Here is a 14551-nt window from a genome sequence, read left to right as displayed (position 1 = left end):
TATGGGTGACAACTAATTTAGGTGTCAACTACAGCAGTGTGAAATGATTTAAAACATTTTTTGGGTATAAAGCTACTTGACATGAACTACATATAATGTTAGTTTGTTTTTCTTCTTTTTTCGTTAAGCAAAATCTGCATCTTGTATAATTTTTTTGAACATCTGGTAAATGTGGTCCTACATTTCTCAGTCGAGATGCCTTTACTGTAAAGTCAGCTATGAGAGCTCTTCCAAGGCGAAGCCTAAAATCCTTGTGGGAAGTATTTTTTGATCATGAATTCTTGTGTACATAATATATGCATTAATCACACTTGCATCTAAAAGAAAGAAGAACAATCTCATCCATGATTTTGTCATCCACGATTTTCTAAACCTTCTTATTTATGGGATATGATGCCCTAAAGTGGTCAAAGTGATTTACACCTCCCATGTTTAGTGTATAATCTGCAATAACTTTTGGGCACATTATACACTGAACGGCAAAAAAAGTGGCCACCCTATAAATTTCCGAAAATGAAAATTATTGGAAGTTTTATGCACTGTTTCATATTCCGTCTCAATTTAAACACTTATTGCGATCATGTGTGCTTGTTTTTGACAGTTTTGACGTTTGTGTTGTCAGTAACTTAGCTTTTCAAACATGGATTTCGACTAAGTGAATAATTAAGATATGGTGTTATCTACAATCTACAGTATATTCGAATTATTGCATTGCTACAAGACGGGAGAAGTCAAGCTTATGTATCCGAAACTCTAGGTAATCTGAAAACTACAGTACGGAGAGCTTTCCATCGCTTTATAGAGACTGGTACATACTTATGTCTACCTGGTTCCGGTCATAGAAGAGTTACCTCGCACAGAGATGATCGTTTTATCGTGATGTAACTTCTAAGAAATCGCCATTCTACTGCAATTCCTGCAAGAAACCATCTGCAGATGTTCGAAATGTGAATGTAAGTGAGATAACGGTTACAAGGCGCCTTAATTAAAGAGGACTAATGGCAAGAAGGCCGGCTATTGTTCCCGAATTACAGCCCAGACATTGTAGGAATCGATTAATTTTTGCTCGACAACATAACACTGGGATATACAGGATTAGAGGCGAATTCTCTTTCTCTCTAATGATTCGCGGTTTTGTTTGAAATCTGGCGATGGCCGAGAGGAGAGGGTTTGTATAAAGAGAAATGTAAGATGTTAAAGCTTGCATATCCCACAGAAAAAAGTTTGGCAGTGGTGGTGTCATGGTTTGGGCTGGAATCTCATTTGAAGCTCAAACTGAACTTATTTTCATCAATGGCTCTCTGAATGCTCACCGATATATAGGATGTTTTGGCAGATGCACTAGTTTCATTTGGTCCATTTATTGGATACAATTTCGTTTTTATGTATGATAATGCACGGCCGCATACTGTAAGAATCATGACAAATTACTTGGGGGAAAGTAGGAATTAATACTCTAGAATGGCCAGCCTTCAGCCCTAATCTGAATATCATCGAACATCTTTAGGATGAACTTCATCGTTGGTTTAGAAGTAAACCAGGTCAGCCAGAAAATCTTGCAGAACTTCAAAACATGAAGGTATTCCTCAAGTTATTCAGATTTTGTTCCTTTCCCTTCCAAATCGTATGTAAACGGTTATTAATGTTTTAGGGCATAATACCCAATATTAAACAATTTTGTTCAATTTCACTCGTAATTTTTATTGTTTGTAATTCATTTCGATAATACACTATTTATTTCTTTTCTAGCTTTCTAATTGAATAAATTATGCTAAGGAATCTAGCAGTAATGGCCATTTTTTGTTTTAAAAATGAAAGATGTTGAGTATATAATATGAAACAGTGCATAAAACTTTCAATGAATTTTTATTATCTGAAATTTAGTGGCCACTTTTTTTTCGGTCAGTGTCTCTCTCTTTGTGTCATCTCTTTGTGTGCATTTTATCATGGTTACTTCATGTGGTTGATTGACAGTAGTAATAACCGTGACTTCTTTGGTATCCAATACCTTTATTGCTAATATTGTGCCACTGCTCGCAATAGAATTCATTCTTTCGAAGTTTTTCATTTTTGGTTAGCTTTTTCCTCGTGAAATCGGGTAAATCTTTGCGATTAGGTCTGACTGTACCTATAGCATACAGCTGTTTAGCATATAAATCTTCCAACAGTTTACAACTTATAAAAAAGTTATCAAAAACAACCAAAGCTTTGTGTGGTATATCTTGGCATAATTCAGTTACAACCTTGTATCCCAAGCCATCATTTTTAATGCCTTCAGTTTTTCCAGTGAAGATAATAATCTGGTACAGATACCCACTAATGGCATCACACTTTGCCCAAATTTTATAACCACGCTTAATTGGCTTCTTGGGCATAATATACTGTTTGATAGAACTACTACGACCTTTAAATTTCACCATACATTCATCAATATATAATCGACTTCCAGGATTGGCTAGTTCTTTGAAAATTTCATTTAGTCTATCTGTAAATGGTCTTATCTTATACAGTACTTCAAAGTTAGGTGAACCTCTCTCTGCAGCTGCTGAATTATCATTTAGATGGATAGTTTCTATTAATTTTCTGAACATGGTTATTTTAAAAGCTTTTTAGATAACAGGATTATTCAAAAAAAGATCACTTGGCCAATATAAATCTTTGTCTGGTAAAGGGTGCAGTCCTTTTAAAATAAAAACACCTAGCAATGCCTTTATATTTCTTCTTAGCTAGTGTTTTTAAAATTTTTGCTGTCTTTTTGTATAGCATATAAATTCGTTTGAGCAACAAGTTGTTCTATTAGATCACAAGAGAAGAAATTCTGGTATTTCTGGAACATCTGTTCACAGGTCAATTGTCCAGTAAAATTATTTAGCGTAACCGCTGAACTCTGTTCTTCCAAGACACTTAGATTTTCTTGTGGGTCATTCTCAGATGTTCTTTCAGTTGTGGAATTTACATGAACGGATGTAGAAGGAACAGTTTCATCAGCTTTGATGAAGCAATTTCTTCAAGCAATTGCCCAATTCTGCTATCAATAACATCTCCATCGGACGTACCGGACTTACAGAAGTAGATGAGGATGGTATAAAAATGTCATCATCATCATTAGAGTCGAGATCAACATCAGACCAAACTTCTTCTAAGACATCAAAGAGTTCACGTTCTGATAATCCCCTTTTTGAATTCATAATGTTAAAATATAACAGAAATTTTAATGTTTCTGGCGCACGACTTTTGCGTTTTTTTTTTATAGAATTAGACAAGCATAATAATTTTTCCACCAACTTCAAAGACAAAAATCACTATCTTTTCATAAATTTGTATAACAAATTAAAATGTATTTATTATTATTAAGTACCGATTCGAAATACATTTCTCGCTTTCTATAAAATCGTTGTCTTCATTCTCGCGTTGGTCGTTGAAACTTTCCTGTTCCAAGTGTTCTTTTCAACAATTCATTTTTTATAAAATACATTCATAATAAATTCATAAAAACATTCTCCAGTCATCCACGCGGAGTCTGAATGGCCAATACCCCAACGCAGAGGTATTTTCAAATGAATACTGGCTGGTACTCTTTTATATGGAAATATACAACTGTCCTTCTGTCGAAACTGTCAAAAGTACCGGAAGGCATTATTTTTCGTCATTAGATATTGTGGTATATATTGTTTTCGAACCTTTTCTTACGATTACACATTTTTCTTTTGGTGAAAGAAAAAAGGTGACTGGTTGCAATTAACAATTTTTTGATTCTGATAGAACTTCCTCTAAATTATTTGCCTTTCAATAGTCGGAAAGTTTATCCAACCTCTTTTGGTTGGTCTATCATACTTTTTTCTGTTATATTATTTGCTCGAGGTTGGTCAGATTTTGACATACTCGATGAGAGAGCTCCGGATGCCTGACGAAGAAATTTTCGTACCAATCACGACCTGGAATTCCGTCTTTAAATTTATTTGCTCGTTCTAGAGGGCGAACTAGTTCTGCAACATATCCCAACAGTTGATTTTTTGTTACAGAGAAACCAACAGTTTTTAAATATAAAATCCAATTTACTATGGTTTGTTCTTCAGCTGCAAACAGGACACAGTGGGCTCCACTTTTAGCTCATTTTTCATATTTGTTATGAATTTTACTAACTGGACAACGTAGAACGAAACACATTATGTTAAACTTACAACAAATTTCCACTGAAGAACAAGTTGCAGATGTAATGACCAAATCTCTAACGAAAATAAGATTCCAGATCCTTCTTTGCAAGATGAGACTGATGTAGATGTGACAAACCTTTTTATAAGGGGAAGTGATGAAATTTAGTATTAATAAGAATTTTTACATTGTATTCGTATTATTCTAAGGTCACTGTCAAGTTGGTGTGCTGTACGAGTTTAAAATCTATCAGAACGGTATTCCAATATTTTTGAGCATATATACAAGTATTCGCATAAATTCTCGTAGTATTTAAAAGTAATGTATCCTAGTATCATTTGTTTTACAGTGTCCTAACCGAATGATAACAGATAAATGGAAATAGAGATGATATTTTTTCACTCATGTGGATATTGATTTTATCTTTATTTTTAGTATTTATTATTAACATTCACTACAATATACCTGTAGTGCTTTAAAATGTGGGTCACTAGAAACTGCTATCTTATCAGAAAACTAATATTTTGTAATTTGCTTCAAACGAACATAAACAAAGTTTTTTATAGTTGGCCAAGCGTAAAAGAATTCTCTACGTATCGTGCGGAATTTGGGGTAACTGTGTTCATATATATTGTATTAATTATAATATTCTAGGGATGTATTTTCCCTTCGATTAATATTTAACAAGAGCAGAATAACACAAACTACATAACATAAACAGATCCATTTCCCAGGTGCTGCTATTCTCCCAGTATTAGTTAAAATGATCAGTGTGATCATTTTAATTAATGGACACAGGTTAATTAATTTTGCATTATAGGTTCCATATACAGTGTTCTCTATACAGGAGTTTTTTATAGAAAATTTTGTTTTTTTTTTAATTTTTGTAACCAACTGACTGAGATATGGTCTTCTTTGCAAGAGATTTACAAGGACAAATGCAATTAGCTTCCTTAATTGGATTTGTCCATAACTTTCTATCTTGGGTCTTACCAATATCGATACCAGACATGTCCTTCCTAAGTTTTTCTTACCAAGTCTTCTTCGGCCTCTTTCTCCTACTCCTTCTTGGAAGTTGGAACTGAGCAACTCTTGATAGTGGGTCAATATTATTTCGACGTTGAAAATCCCTAACCATCGTAACCTATGTCTTCTAATTTGGGCACCCTAGATATTTGTGTGCAGTCTCTTCTTTTTCATCTCTTTAACATGTTTTGACCATCACCAGTTCCCTTTATTTTTAAAACTTCATTCTTGATTCTATAGATAGATATATCTTTAGACTGTTTAAGTAACATTTTGAAACAAATTAATAGAAACGCTAGAATGCGAAAAAGAATTCCAAGTGCCAGAAAAAGTAGTAAGATTGGTGAAAATGACGATTAGACAAACCATTTGTGCTGTGAAATGCAACTTTACAGTCTCAGAAGAATTCGAAGTGAAAAAGGTGTTCGCCAAGGAGACCCGTTGTCTACATTGCTATTCAATATAGTTCTAGAAAAAATTGTAAGGGTTAGTGGGATAAATCCGGTACTATTGCGGTATATATAGCAAACGCTGATGCGGTTCTCATTGCAAGAAATGGAAAGTAACTTTCAAATATAGCAAAAAGACATTCGGGAAAGCTCTAAAATGGGACTGAAAGTTAATATTAATAAATCGAAGTACATGGAAATCTCGAACAAAAAAGAAATAAACACCAGGGGATCCTTTAAATTGGAGGTGGAGGATGGATCAATTATAGAATTTGAGAAGATGGATGAATATATGTACTTAGGTACTCTTATTGATCAGACATATAAGGAAGAAACTGAAATCAACCTGAGACTGACCAAGAGCAACAGGTGTGCTTGAGCCATGAGCAAAATAATTAAGGCCAAAGATATATCTCGTAATACAAAAATAACAGTATACAAAACTATAAGTAGACCCACAATACTATACGCTGCCGAGACATGGACAATGAACAAAACCATACAGAACAATTGGGAGCATGGGAAAGAAAGATACTTCGCAGAATGTTTGGTGGAAAAGTAGTAGAGGGAGAATGGAGAAGACGAACTAATGCAGAAGTGTACCATTTGTATGCTAACCCTACAATAAGAAAAGTGGTGAAAAGACTAGAATGCTTTGGACATCTAGAAAGAATGCACGGTAATATATTAGTCAAGAATATTGCTTGGAGAGTACCTGAGGGCAAAAAAAAAGATAGGAAGACCAAGAAAAAAATGGAGAGATGTAGTGATGGAAGATATCAGAGAAATGGGAATCAGAATATTGGAAGCTGATAGCTAAGAACAGAAAACGATGGAAATTATCCATCCAGCAATGGGCCTAAAAGGCTGTACATACATAACTCAATTCCTAGTGTTACTTTTCCCTGCATACCATAATTTATATTCTTCGCCTAGTCCTTTCGCTGTTTATCCTTTTCAGTTCCAAATGCAAGCAACTTGTACTCCGTTCTTTTAAGTGCATCTACTAATGAATGGAGAAGACACCACACTCCCACTTGTAAGAGTTGCAAGATTACAAGACCTATCCTGATCTTTCTTATAAAATTAGAAAAAAATATAAATAAAATACATTTCTATAAAAATTCGGATTTTAATATTTCATAAGAATATAGATTATAAGTTACCTAATTACTTCTTTTTTATAATGATGTATTTGTTCTTTTTCTTGCAGTAGTATAAGATCATTCGACAATGACGCCCAAACCCCAGTTCCTGTTAATAAATCTCCCATCGACCCAGTTGGAAACAGCATTAGACAAGGTAGTATTAGAAGATCTAGATCAATTATGGAGGACCTCGATTATGATGGTAAGTTGGTATAATTGTAGAAATAATTATAGGTTTCACGAAGATTGTTCATCATAAATTAATCTACTTACTACTTAGTATAAATAATACTAAAATACTAGATTCTGCAGTAATCTATTGAGTTAGGTTTCCTTTATAAGATCTCCTGTATGACACACATCATCATCATGCAACCACTTCTGTCCACTGCTGGACATAGGTCTCTCCCATTTTTCGCCACTCTTCACGGTTCTGTGCTTCTTGTTGCCATTTCTTGGATATTCGTCTAATGTCGTCCATCCAGCGTGTTGGTGGTCGTCCTCTGCTGCGTTTGTCTTTTCGTGGGCGCCAGTCAATTAGTTTTCTGGTCCATCTTGTGTCTTTCAGTCTCGCTATGTGACCTGCCCAATTCCATTTCAGCTTAGCTATACGTTCGACGACATCACTGATACCTGTTCTTTTCCTTAAGGAAAAGGAAAAGAGTATGACACACATTCACAATGAATTCATCCACATTTTATTTCATACAGTTCAGGTAGAGTGATCGTAACATATTTATCATTATCATTTTTAATCCTACGAGAGTTAACAAACTTGATCAAACCCAGGTCGCCAAGGCGAAAAGTTGTTCAAATTTTTTTAAACAAATTGTAACAATACATTTTTTTGGCCCGAGAATAAGTTTTTTGGATCATTATGAACAAAAAAGGTCTATTATAAATAACTTAAAACTTAAAAAAACGTAAAATGACGATTTCCGAGGCTCAAAAACACAAGTAAAAATATTCTTTTTGAAATCATCGAGTGCTTTAATTCAAGTTCAAGCCTTTTTCTATCAGCTCTCGGTATCAGTAAATACACCTCAAAGGTTGAATTTCTGGTGGAGTAGTCATGCTTAGGTATTGCTAGAAAAACATGTAGGTGTTTACGAATTAAGCAAACAGTTTCTAAAATATATAAAGAAGGAAGAGTTAAAATCCCGTGATTTTTAAAGTAGCTTCTGCAATGTGTTATTCTACTGAGGCCAAAAAGATACCGTATTGCTCTTTTTTTGTAATTTAAAAATAACATCAGATTGAGCAGCTGTACTGGAACCCCAAAAAGGAAGACTATATCAACAGATCTTATTGCATAACAGGTTGAGGCTAATTTTTTACTTAACATATCGATATAAAGGTACTATTTAAGATTGCTGTCTATAAAAATGCCAAGAAATTTTACAGAATCAACGATACTGATCTTGCTGTTATTAAGAAGCAAATGCTGAAGAGCTCCTTTATAGGATAATGCTACTGGGACAATTAACATGCATTGTGAAACCATACGATTCGAATATATTGACCAAGGATAATTGGGTAGCACAAGCAACAGCGTAATTAATATTTAAGTCACCGCATAGAATTTTTCTGCTTTTATTGGGTAGGTCGTCTAACAAATTCAGCAGGTTCTGAAAAAAATAGATCCGTAGAAGAATCAGGTGATCTATAAATGCAAATAATGTATAATTAAGATTCTGGTTATAAACCAACGAAAACTCAAAAAAGGCTTCATTTAACAGAGAGATTTTGTTATATGAGAGAAATCTTTATTTGTAAAAAGAATTAAGGTGCCACCATGGGCTGAACTTTCTACAAAAAATGCAAATCCTAATTCCTCTAGAAACAAAAATAATTCATATTTAAGAAAGGAGATAGAAAACGATGCGAAAACTGCAGAGGAATAAGCGTAATATCATCAATAGGAAGATTATATGGGAAGATACTGCGAGAAAAGATAGAGCAAGCGATAAAAGGCAAAATCGGGGAGGATCAGGCAGGCTTCACGGCAGGAAGATCATGCATAGACCACATATACATACTGGAACAACTGTTGGAAAAGAAAATAGCAAAAAATAGAGATATACACTTGACATTTGCGGACCTGAGAAATGTACAAATTAGAAATACAGACGGAACTTATAGAAGCTACAAAGCTCTTTATAAAGAAAATAAAGTGTCCATTAAAATGGGAACAAGAATCATAGGAGACTTCACCACAACAAAAGGGCTCCTTCAGGATTGTTCCACATCTCCAACCCTATTCAAAATATACTTAGAGAAAGCCTTGACTACATGGAAAAGAAAATGCGAAGGCATGGGAGTACCGGTACGGAACGAATACCTATATACGTTAAGCTTTGCAGACGATCAAGTAGTGATTGCACAAGACCAAGACGACCTCAGCTACATGATGAAGAAACTACAAGAAGAATATGCCAAGGCTGGCTTAGATATTAACCTCGCGAAAACAGAGTACCTATCTACAAGTGAAGAAGACATAGAAGATCTACAGATTGATGACAACGTAACAATCAAAGGAAAGGATAAATTCAAATACTTGGGGTTTATAATCACGAAAAAGGTAACAACAGAGGAAGAAATTACACAAAGATTAGGACAAACAAGAACAGCAATCCGACAACTTAACTCAGTATGGTGGGATAGACACCTAAATATGAAGACAAAAACACAGATTTATAAAACATTAGTGCGAAGTATTATGACATATGGGGCTGAAAATTGGATCATAAACAAGAACAATAGCAGTAAGATAGTAGCAACAGAGATGGAATGCCTGCGAAGATGCTGCAGAGTAACAAGAATGGATAGAAGAAGTAATGACGAAATAAAGCAAAGAACATCAATAGAAACAGACATACTAACATATATAGAACAAAAAAGACTAAAGTGGTATGGACATGTAAGAAGAACTAGCGACAGCAGATAGATAAAGAGAATAACCGAATGGAGCCCCATAGGAAGGAGGAAAAGAGGACGACCCCGAAAATCCTGGAGGAACGGAGTAGACGACGCCGTAAGTAAGAGAGGCCTAAACGATGGAGTATGGAACAACAGAGAGAGATGGAAACGGTTGAGTGAGGGAAGGCAGCGAATACTGTAGAATCCCTAAATATTTATATACAAAAATAATTCATCTGTTTTATATCTTATAGAACGAATATTAATCAGAACAATGCTAAAGTTGTCATCACTAAAATCATTTGAGGTTTCTAGTCCCACAGAACACGTCGTATACAAACAAATTAAAACGGAGAACTTTATTATTTATTTCGTTGTTACTATTTACTTTGTATTCTTCCATCCTAATACATTTTTTAATAATAGAACTATGTATTTGTCAGAAGTTGTAAAACAACAAGATCCCTTGTTAGTTTAGCGTTTGAACGCCTTGAATATTTTTCGGTTACAAATTATTTTTTTTAAGTTTTAATTATATTTATTTCACTAAAATAATATTCATACTATCTAATTTCTGTAATTTACTGATAAGCAAAACTATTAGCCATTAAAAATACTGTTTTTATGTTAATTGATGTACTAGTGTAATATTTTTTAAGGTAAATACTTTGTATGGTTTTTTTTTAAATTGAATAATTTAGTTTTCGCGATATTTTATCGACAGAAAGTTAAACAGCGAGAACGCTCGGAATGATTGTATGCATAATTAAGAAACCATTTATTGATTAGTTTCATAATATGCGGGATATTTTAATATTACTATAAACTTACATAATACGTTTCATGTATAAGAAGTAGTAGTGTTTTCAATGCCATTTACGATTATTTCTTAGTTGAAATTATGGGCAAAAATTTAAACGCGTGAAATATGGCGGAGAAATCGTTCTTTTTTTATGTGCTATCTCTATATCTTCGACGGTTCTTAACCTTTATGTCCTTCTTCGTAGATTTGTCTACCTGGACAGTTATGATCTTTTTATCTTTACTGAAAAGTGCAGATAGTGCTCACCTATTAATTCAAACCATCTCCAATTATATCCCAGTATCCAATTTAATAATTTTTCGAAATTTCATCATTTTTTGTAGACTGTTTAATTTGCTAAAACGGGTATTTGTTGAAGAATAAAAAATACTGAAGCTTCGGGTCCTGATCAAATACATTTTTTTTATATAAAAAAAGCATTTGGGTGTCTTGGTTATTTACAACTAGTCACAAAAGATTAGCCTAACGAGAAAATTTTCTTTATTAACAATATTTTACTAATATACGATTTTAGTAATTGATTATGTTCTGTAAGTAAAAATAGATCTAGTTTTTATACTAGCTCATCATGCCAGACTTTATTTTAAGTCTGAGCACAGAATAATAAAACAATTAGAATGCCCACATTGCCCATTCTGTTAAGCGCATTTCGTTCGCGCTGACAGAATCAGCCATGTTTTAAATAGAATCAGTGTTGTTCAGTAAAATTTTATCTGGTGTGCGTTAGAGAGTTCAGTGGTAGCGTGTGTTAGGGTGTTCACTGTTTTGGATTTATGTCATATATAAATAATGTAAATTTAAAATAAATATATTATTGATAATATGTATAAATTATATATAAATATAATTTTTTTATGTTAATATTAAATTGATTCTTAAAATCACGAATTTCATATTTTAAATTAGAAAATAGTCGTACTCGAGTATATAACTTTAGCAAATATCTTCTTTTCATGACGCCATCGCCTTTCGAAGGTTTGCGATCCAAATGGCACTTGTAGTTTTGAAAACTGCTGCGCGAAAGATTTATGCGGATGAGCGGTCGAACCATCTCCTTAGGTCTTTCAGCCACGAGTTCTGGCGTCTTCCAACTGATCTTTTGCCCTGTACTTTTCCTTCCAATATGACTTAAGTAATTCGTATCTTTCGCCTTTCAACACATGACCCAAGTATTGCATTTTCCGCTTTTTAAATATTCTTAGTAATTCTTTTTGTTTACACAAGCGACGAAGTACCTCAACATTAGTAACTCTTTGTACCCATGGAATTCTCAACATTCGTCTGTATATATACATCTCAAAGGCATCTATTCTTCTTTCTATTTCAGAATCCATCGTCCAACTTTCACAGCCATACAGTAAGACAGAAAAAACGTAACATCTGATCATTCGGATTCTAAGCTGCAGACTAAGGTCTGTTCTTGTTAAAAAATATTTTCATGTCCATGAATGCTTTCCTTGCTTGTTCGGTTCTTGATAGGATTGCTTTTTTTGGATTACACTGACTATTGATATTTGCTCCCAAATATTTTATAGAATTTACCTGTTCTATTATTTCACCCTTGGCATACACATGTACTTTTATTGGTGTCTTTGAAAATACTAAAGTTTTAGTTTTGGAAACGTCTAGAGGTAAACCGAACATTTCGCTGTGAACTACCGCATTTATTATTATATTTTGTAGTTCTTGTGCGTTGCTTGCTATTAAGATGGTATCATCAGCATATATGATGTTGTCTATGCTGATTCCGTTAATCTTAATTCCGCCTTGGACCTCGTCTAAGACTTCTCTGAATATAGACTCCGAATACAAATGAAATAGTAGCGGTGATAAGACGCAACCCTGTCTCACTCCTCGTCGGATTTGTATATCTTCGGATGTTGTGTGCTCTATTTCAATTGTTGCCGTTTGGTGCCAGTATATTATGTCTATGGTTGCTTAACAAATATGAAAGTGTAAAATTTTTACAAGGGTTAAAACGATTTTTTAAGCATCTGTATAAAATTATCAACGACATTATTTTGCAATATAATTTATTCAAAATTTGCTTGAAAACTTACTTCTATAGAAAATATGAAAAATGCATAATTATTTTTTGGCATCCTTAAGTTGCCATGTATAACCAAGGAGCCTATTTTCTACCCTATATTTTAATTCAGTATACTCCAAGTATAATATATCCAGGAATAGAAAAACTAACCTGGTTTAATTTATTTACGACAACCATAGACATAATACGCAATATTTTATGTCGTACTTTTAGTTGAAACATAGATTAAATTATTTCAAATTTACTAGATTATTGACCTCTTAAAATTTAAATTACGGTTCTGTCGTAGTTTGTCACAAATTTCTTAATCCAAACCTGTGTTTTTCATTTTAAATATGGCGATCGCATGCTGACACACTTCAAAGGCGGCATCTGAGAATGGGCATTCTGATTGTTATTTATTCTGTGGTCTGGGCAACATCCAGAAAAACTGCTGGACATACTTTTTTTCCTCTATAGCTTTTACTATTTGATAGTAATTCTGAGGACCTGGTCTAGGTATTTAGTGATAAAAAAATCAAACAACTAAAAATATATGTTGACTAGCTGATCCGGCAATTTTATTTTATTTTATTTTGATCGATTGGTTAATAATTTATAAGATTTAAAATTATAAAAGATAAAACGTTCATGTATTTAAAAAACAAAAAATGTCTTCCCATTGGAGATTCGAATTCTGGTCATTCGCGTGAAACTTAAAAAAGTAAATAGATGTGAACATAGCAACAATCGTCGAGATAAAAAATATTCTATTAACCCAGTCTGGTTAAAAAAAAAAGGTCGAAACATTTTTCGCAGATATCTGAAGCTTTTAAGACATAGGTGGGGGTTACTAGATGACGAATAGATGAAAAAGTACTCGTATTTTTACCTTGCGTTTTTTTTTTAACAATAATTTATGGTAATAATGTATGGTCACAATTTGATTTTTTGTCTATAAATTTTTTCCCTTATATTTTACATAAACAATATTTATATCATTTTTTGTATCAAGAATATCTTTATTTTCCCGTTTTTTAAATTAAAATTGATAAATAATTTACGGGGATATTTGCGAGAAAAGCAGTTTTTTTTTGCACTAATTTATAAATTTTATTAATTTTTTTATTAACAAAATAAAATTTTATTAATACATTTGAACATCGAGGAATTACCGTCTTTTAAATTTGTGCGAAATTTCCCCCTGATTGGTCAAATAGTTTAAAAGTTATTTAATTTATTTATCCCTGAGGCTAAATATTTAAACTATTGAACTTGCTACAAAATAAACGTTTGAAAAAGGGGTATGTTTTTTGACTTATAAATAATTGTAATAACTTCTATATTCTTCAATCTACAGACTTGTAGGTACAACCATTGGATAGCTGGTACAAAAACTCACATTTAAAAAAAAACCTATGACCAATAGGAACGAAGTTAGAAACTATTTTTTTAAAAATCATATCTCCATTGTTTATAAACATTAGAAGTTAAATCTGCACAAATTTTGAATGAAAATCTAAACTTTATATTGAAACTTATAGCTATAAAATTCATCCAATTTTTCAAAACTTACAGTCCTTCGAAACGACAGTACTTTCGAAAGATCGACATAGGAAAGTCAAGGGGATAACTGTTTCAGCTCCATTTTTTTTGAGATCTGAACTTCAAATTGAAACACGTAGGAAAAATTTACATTATCTCGGCTTCCATTACAGCTAGAAGCCTCTTTTTTTTAATCTGGGGTAGCTCGTCGAAATATGAATAACTAAATAGTTTTCACTGGCTGGGAAATATGGGACACCTCGGAAAAATTGAGTCCATTTGAAATTCACCGTAAAAACTTTTTAATTTCTGTCGCAGTATTAATAATGATGACATAAAGAATCCTATGAAATTTGCTAAATGTGTCTAGCATCATTAGTAGAGCAAGTTCAATAGTTTAAATATTTAGTCTCAGGGATAAATAAATTAAATAACTTTTAAACTATTTCACCAATCGGGG

At 33.1% G+C, this 14551-nt stretch overlaps 1 protein-coding gene across 2 annotated transcripts in view; it reads left to right on the top strand.

Annotated features, from left to right (window-relative positions):
- LOC140434195 (oxysterol-binding protein-related protein 9) overlaps positions 1-14551 on the top strand; it is a 249344-nt gene that overhangs the window by 217192 nt on the left and 17601 nt on the right. For both annotated transcript variants that reach the window (XM_072522278.1, XM_072522279.1), the window contains one exon: positions 6841-6977. In XM_072522278.1, the coding sequence (XP_072378379.1) occupies positions 6841-6977 (137 nt within the window). The remainder of the gene's footprint in view (positions 1-6840; positions 6978-14551) is intronic.

The sequence above is a fragment of the Diabrotica undecimpunctata genome, chromosome 2 (genome assembly GCF_040954645.1).
Source record: "Diabrotica undecimpunctata isolate CICGRU chromosome 2, icDiaUnde3, whole genome shotgun sequence".
Classification (NCBI taxonomy): Eukaryota; Metazoa; Arthropoda; class Insecta; order Coleoptera; family Chrysomelidae; genus Diabrotica; species Diabrotica undecimpunctata.
This window is presented reverse-complemented; position numbering and strand designations above follow the sequence as displayed.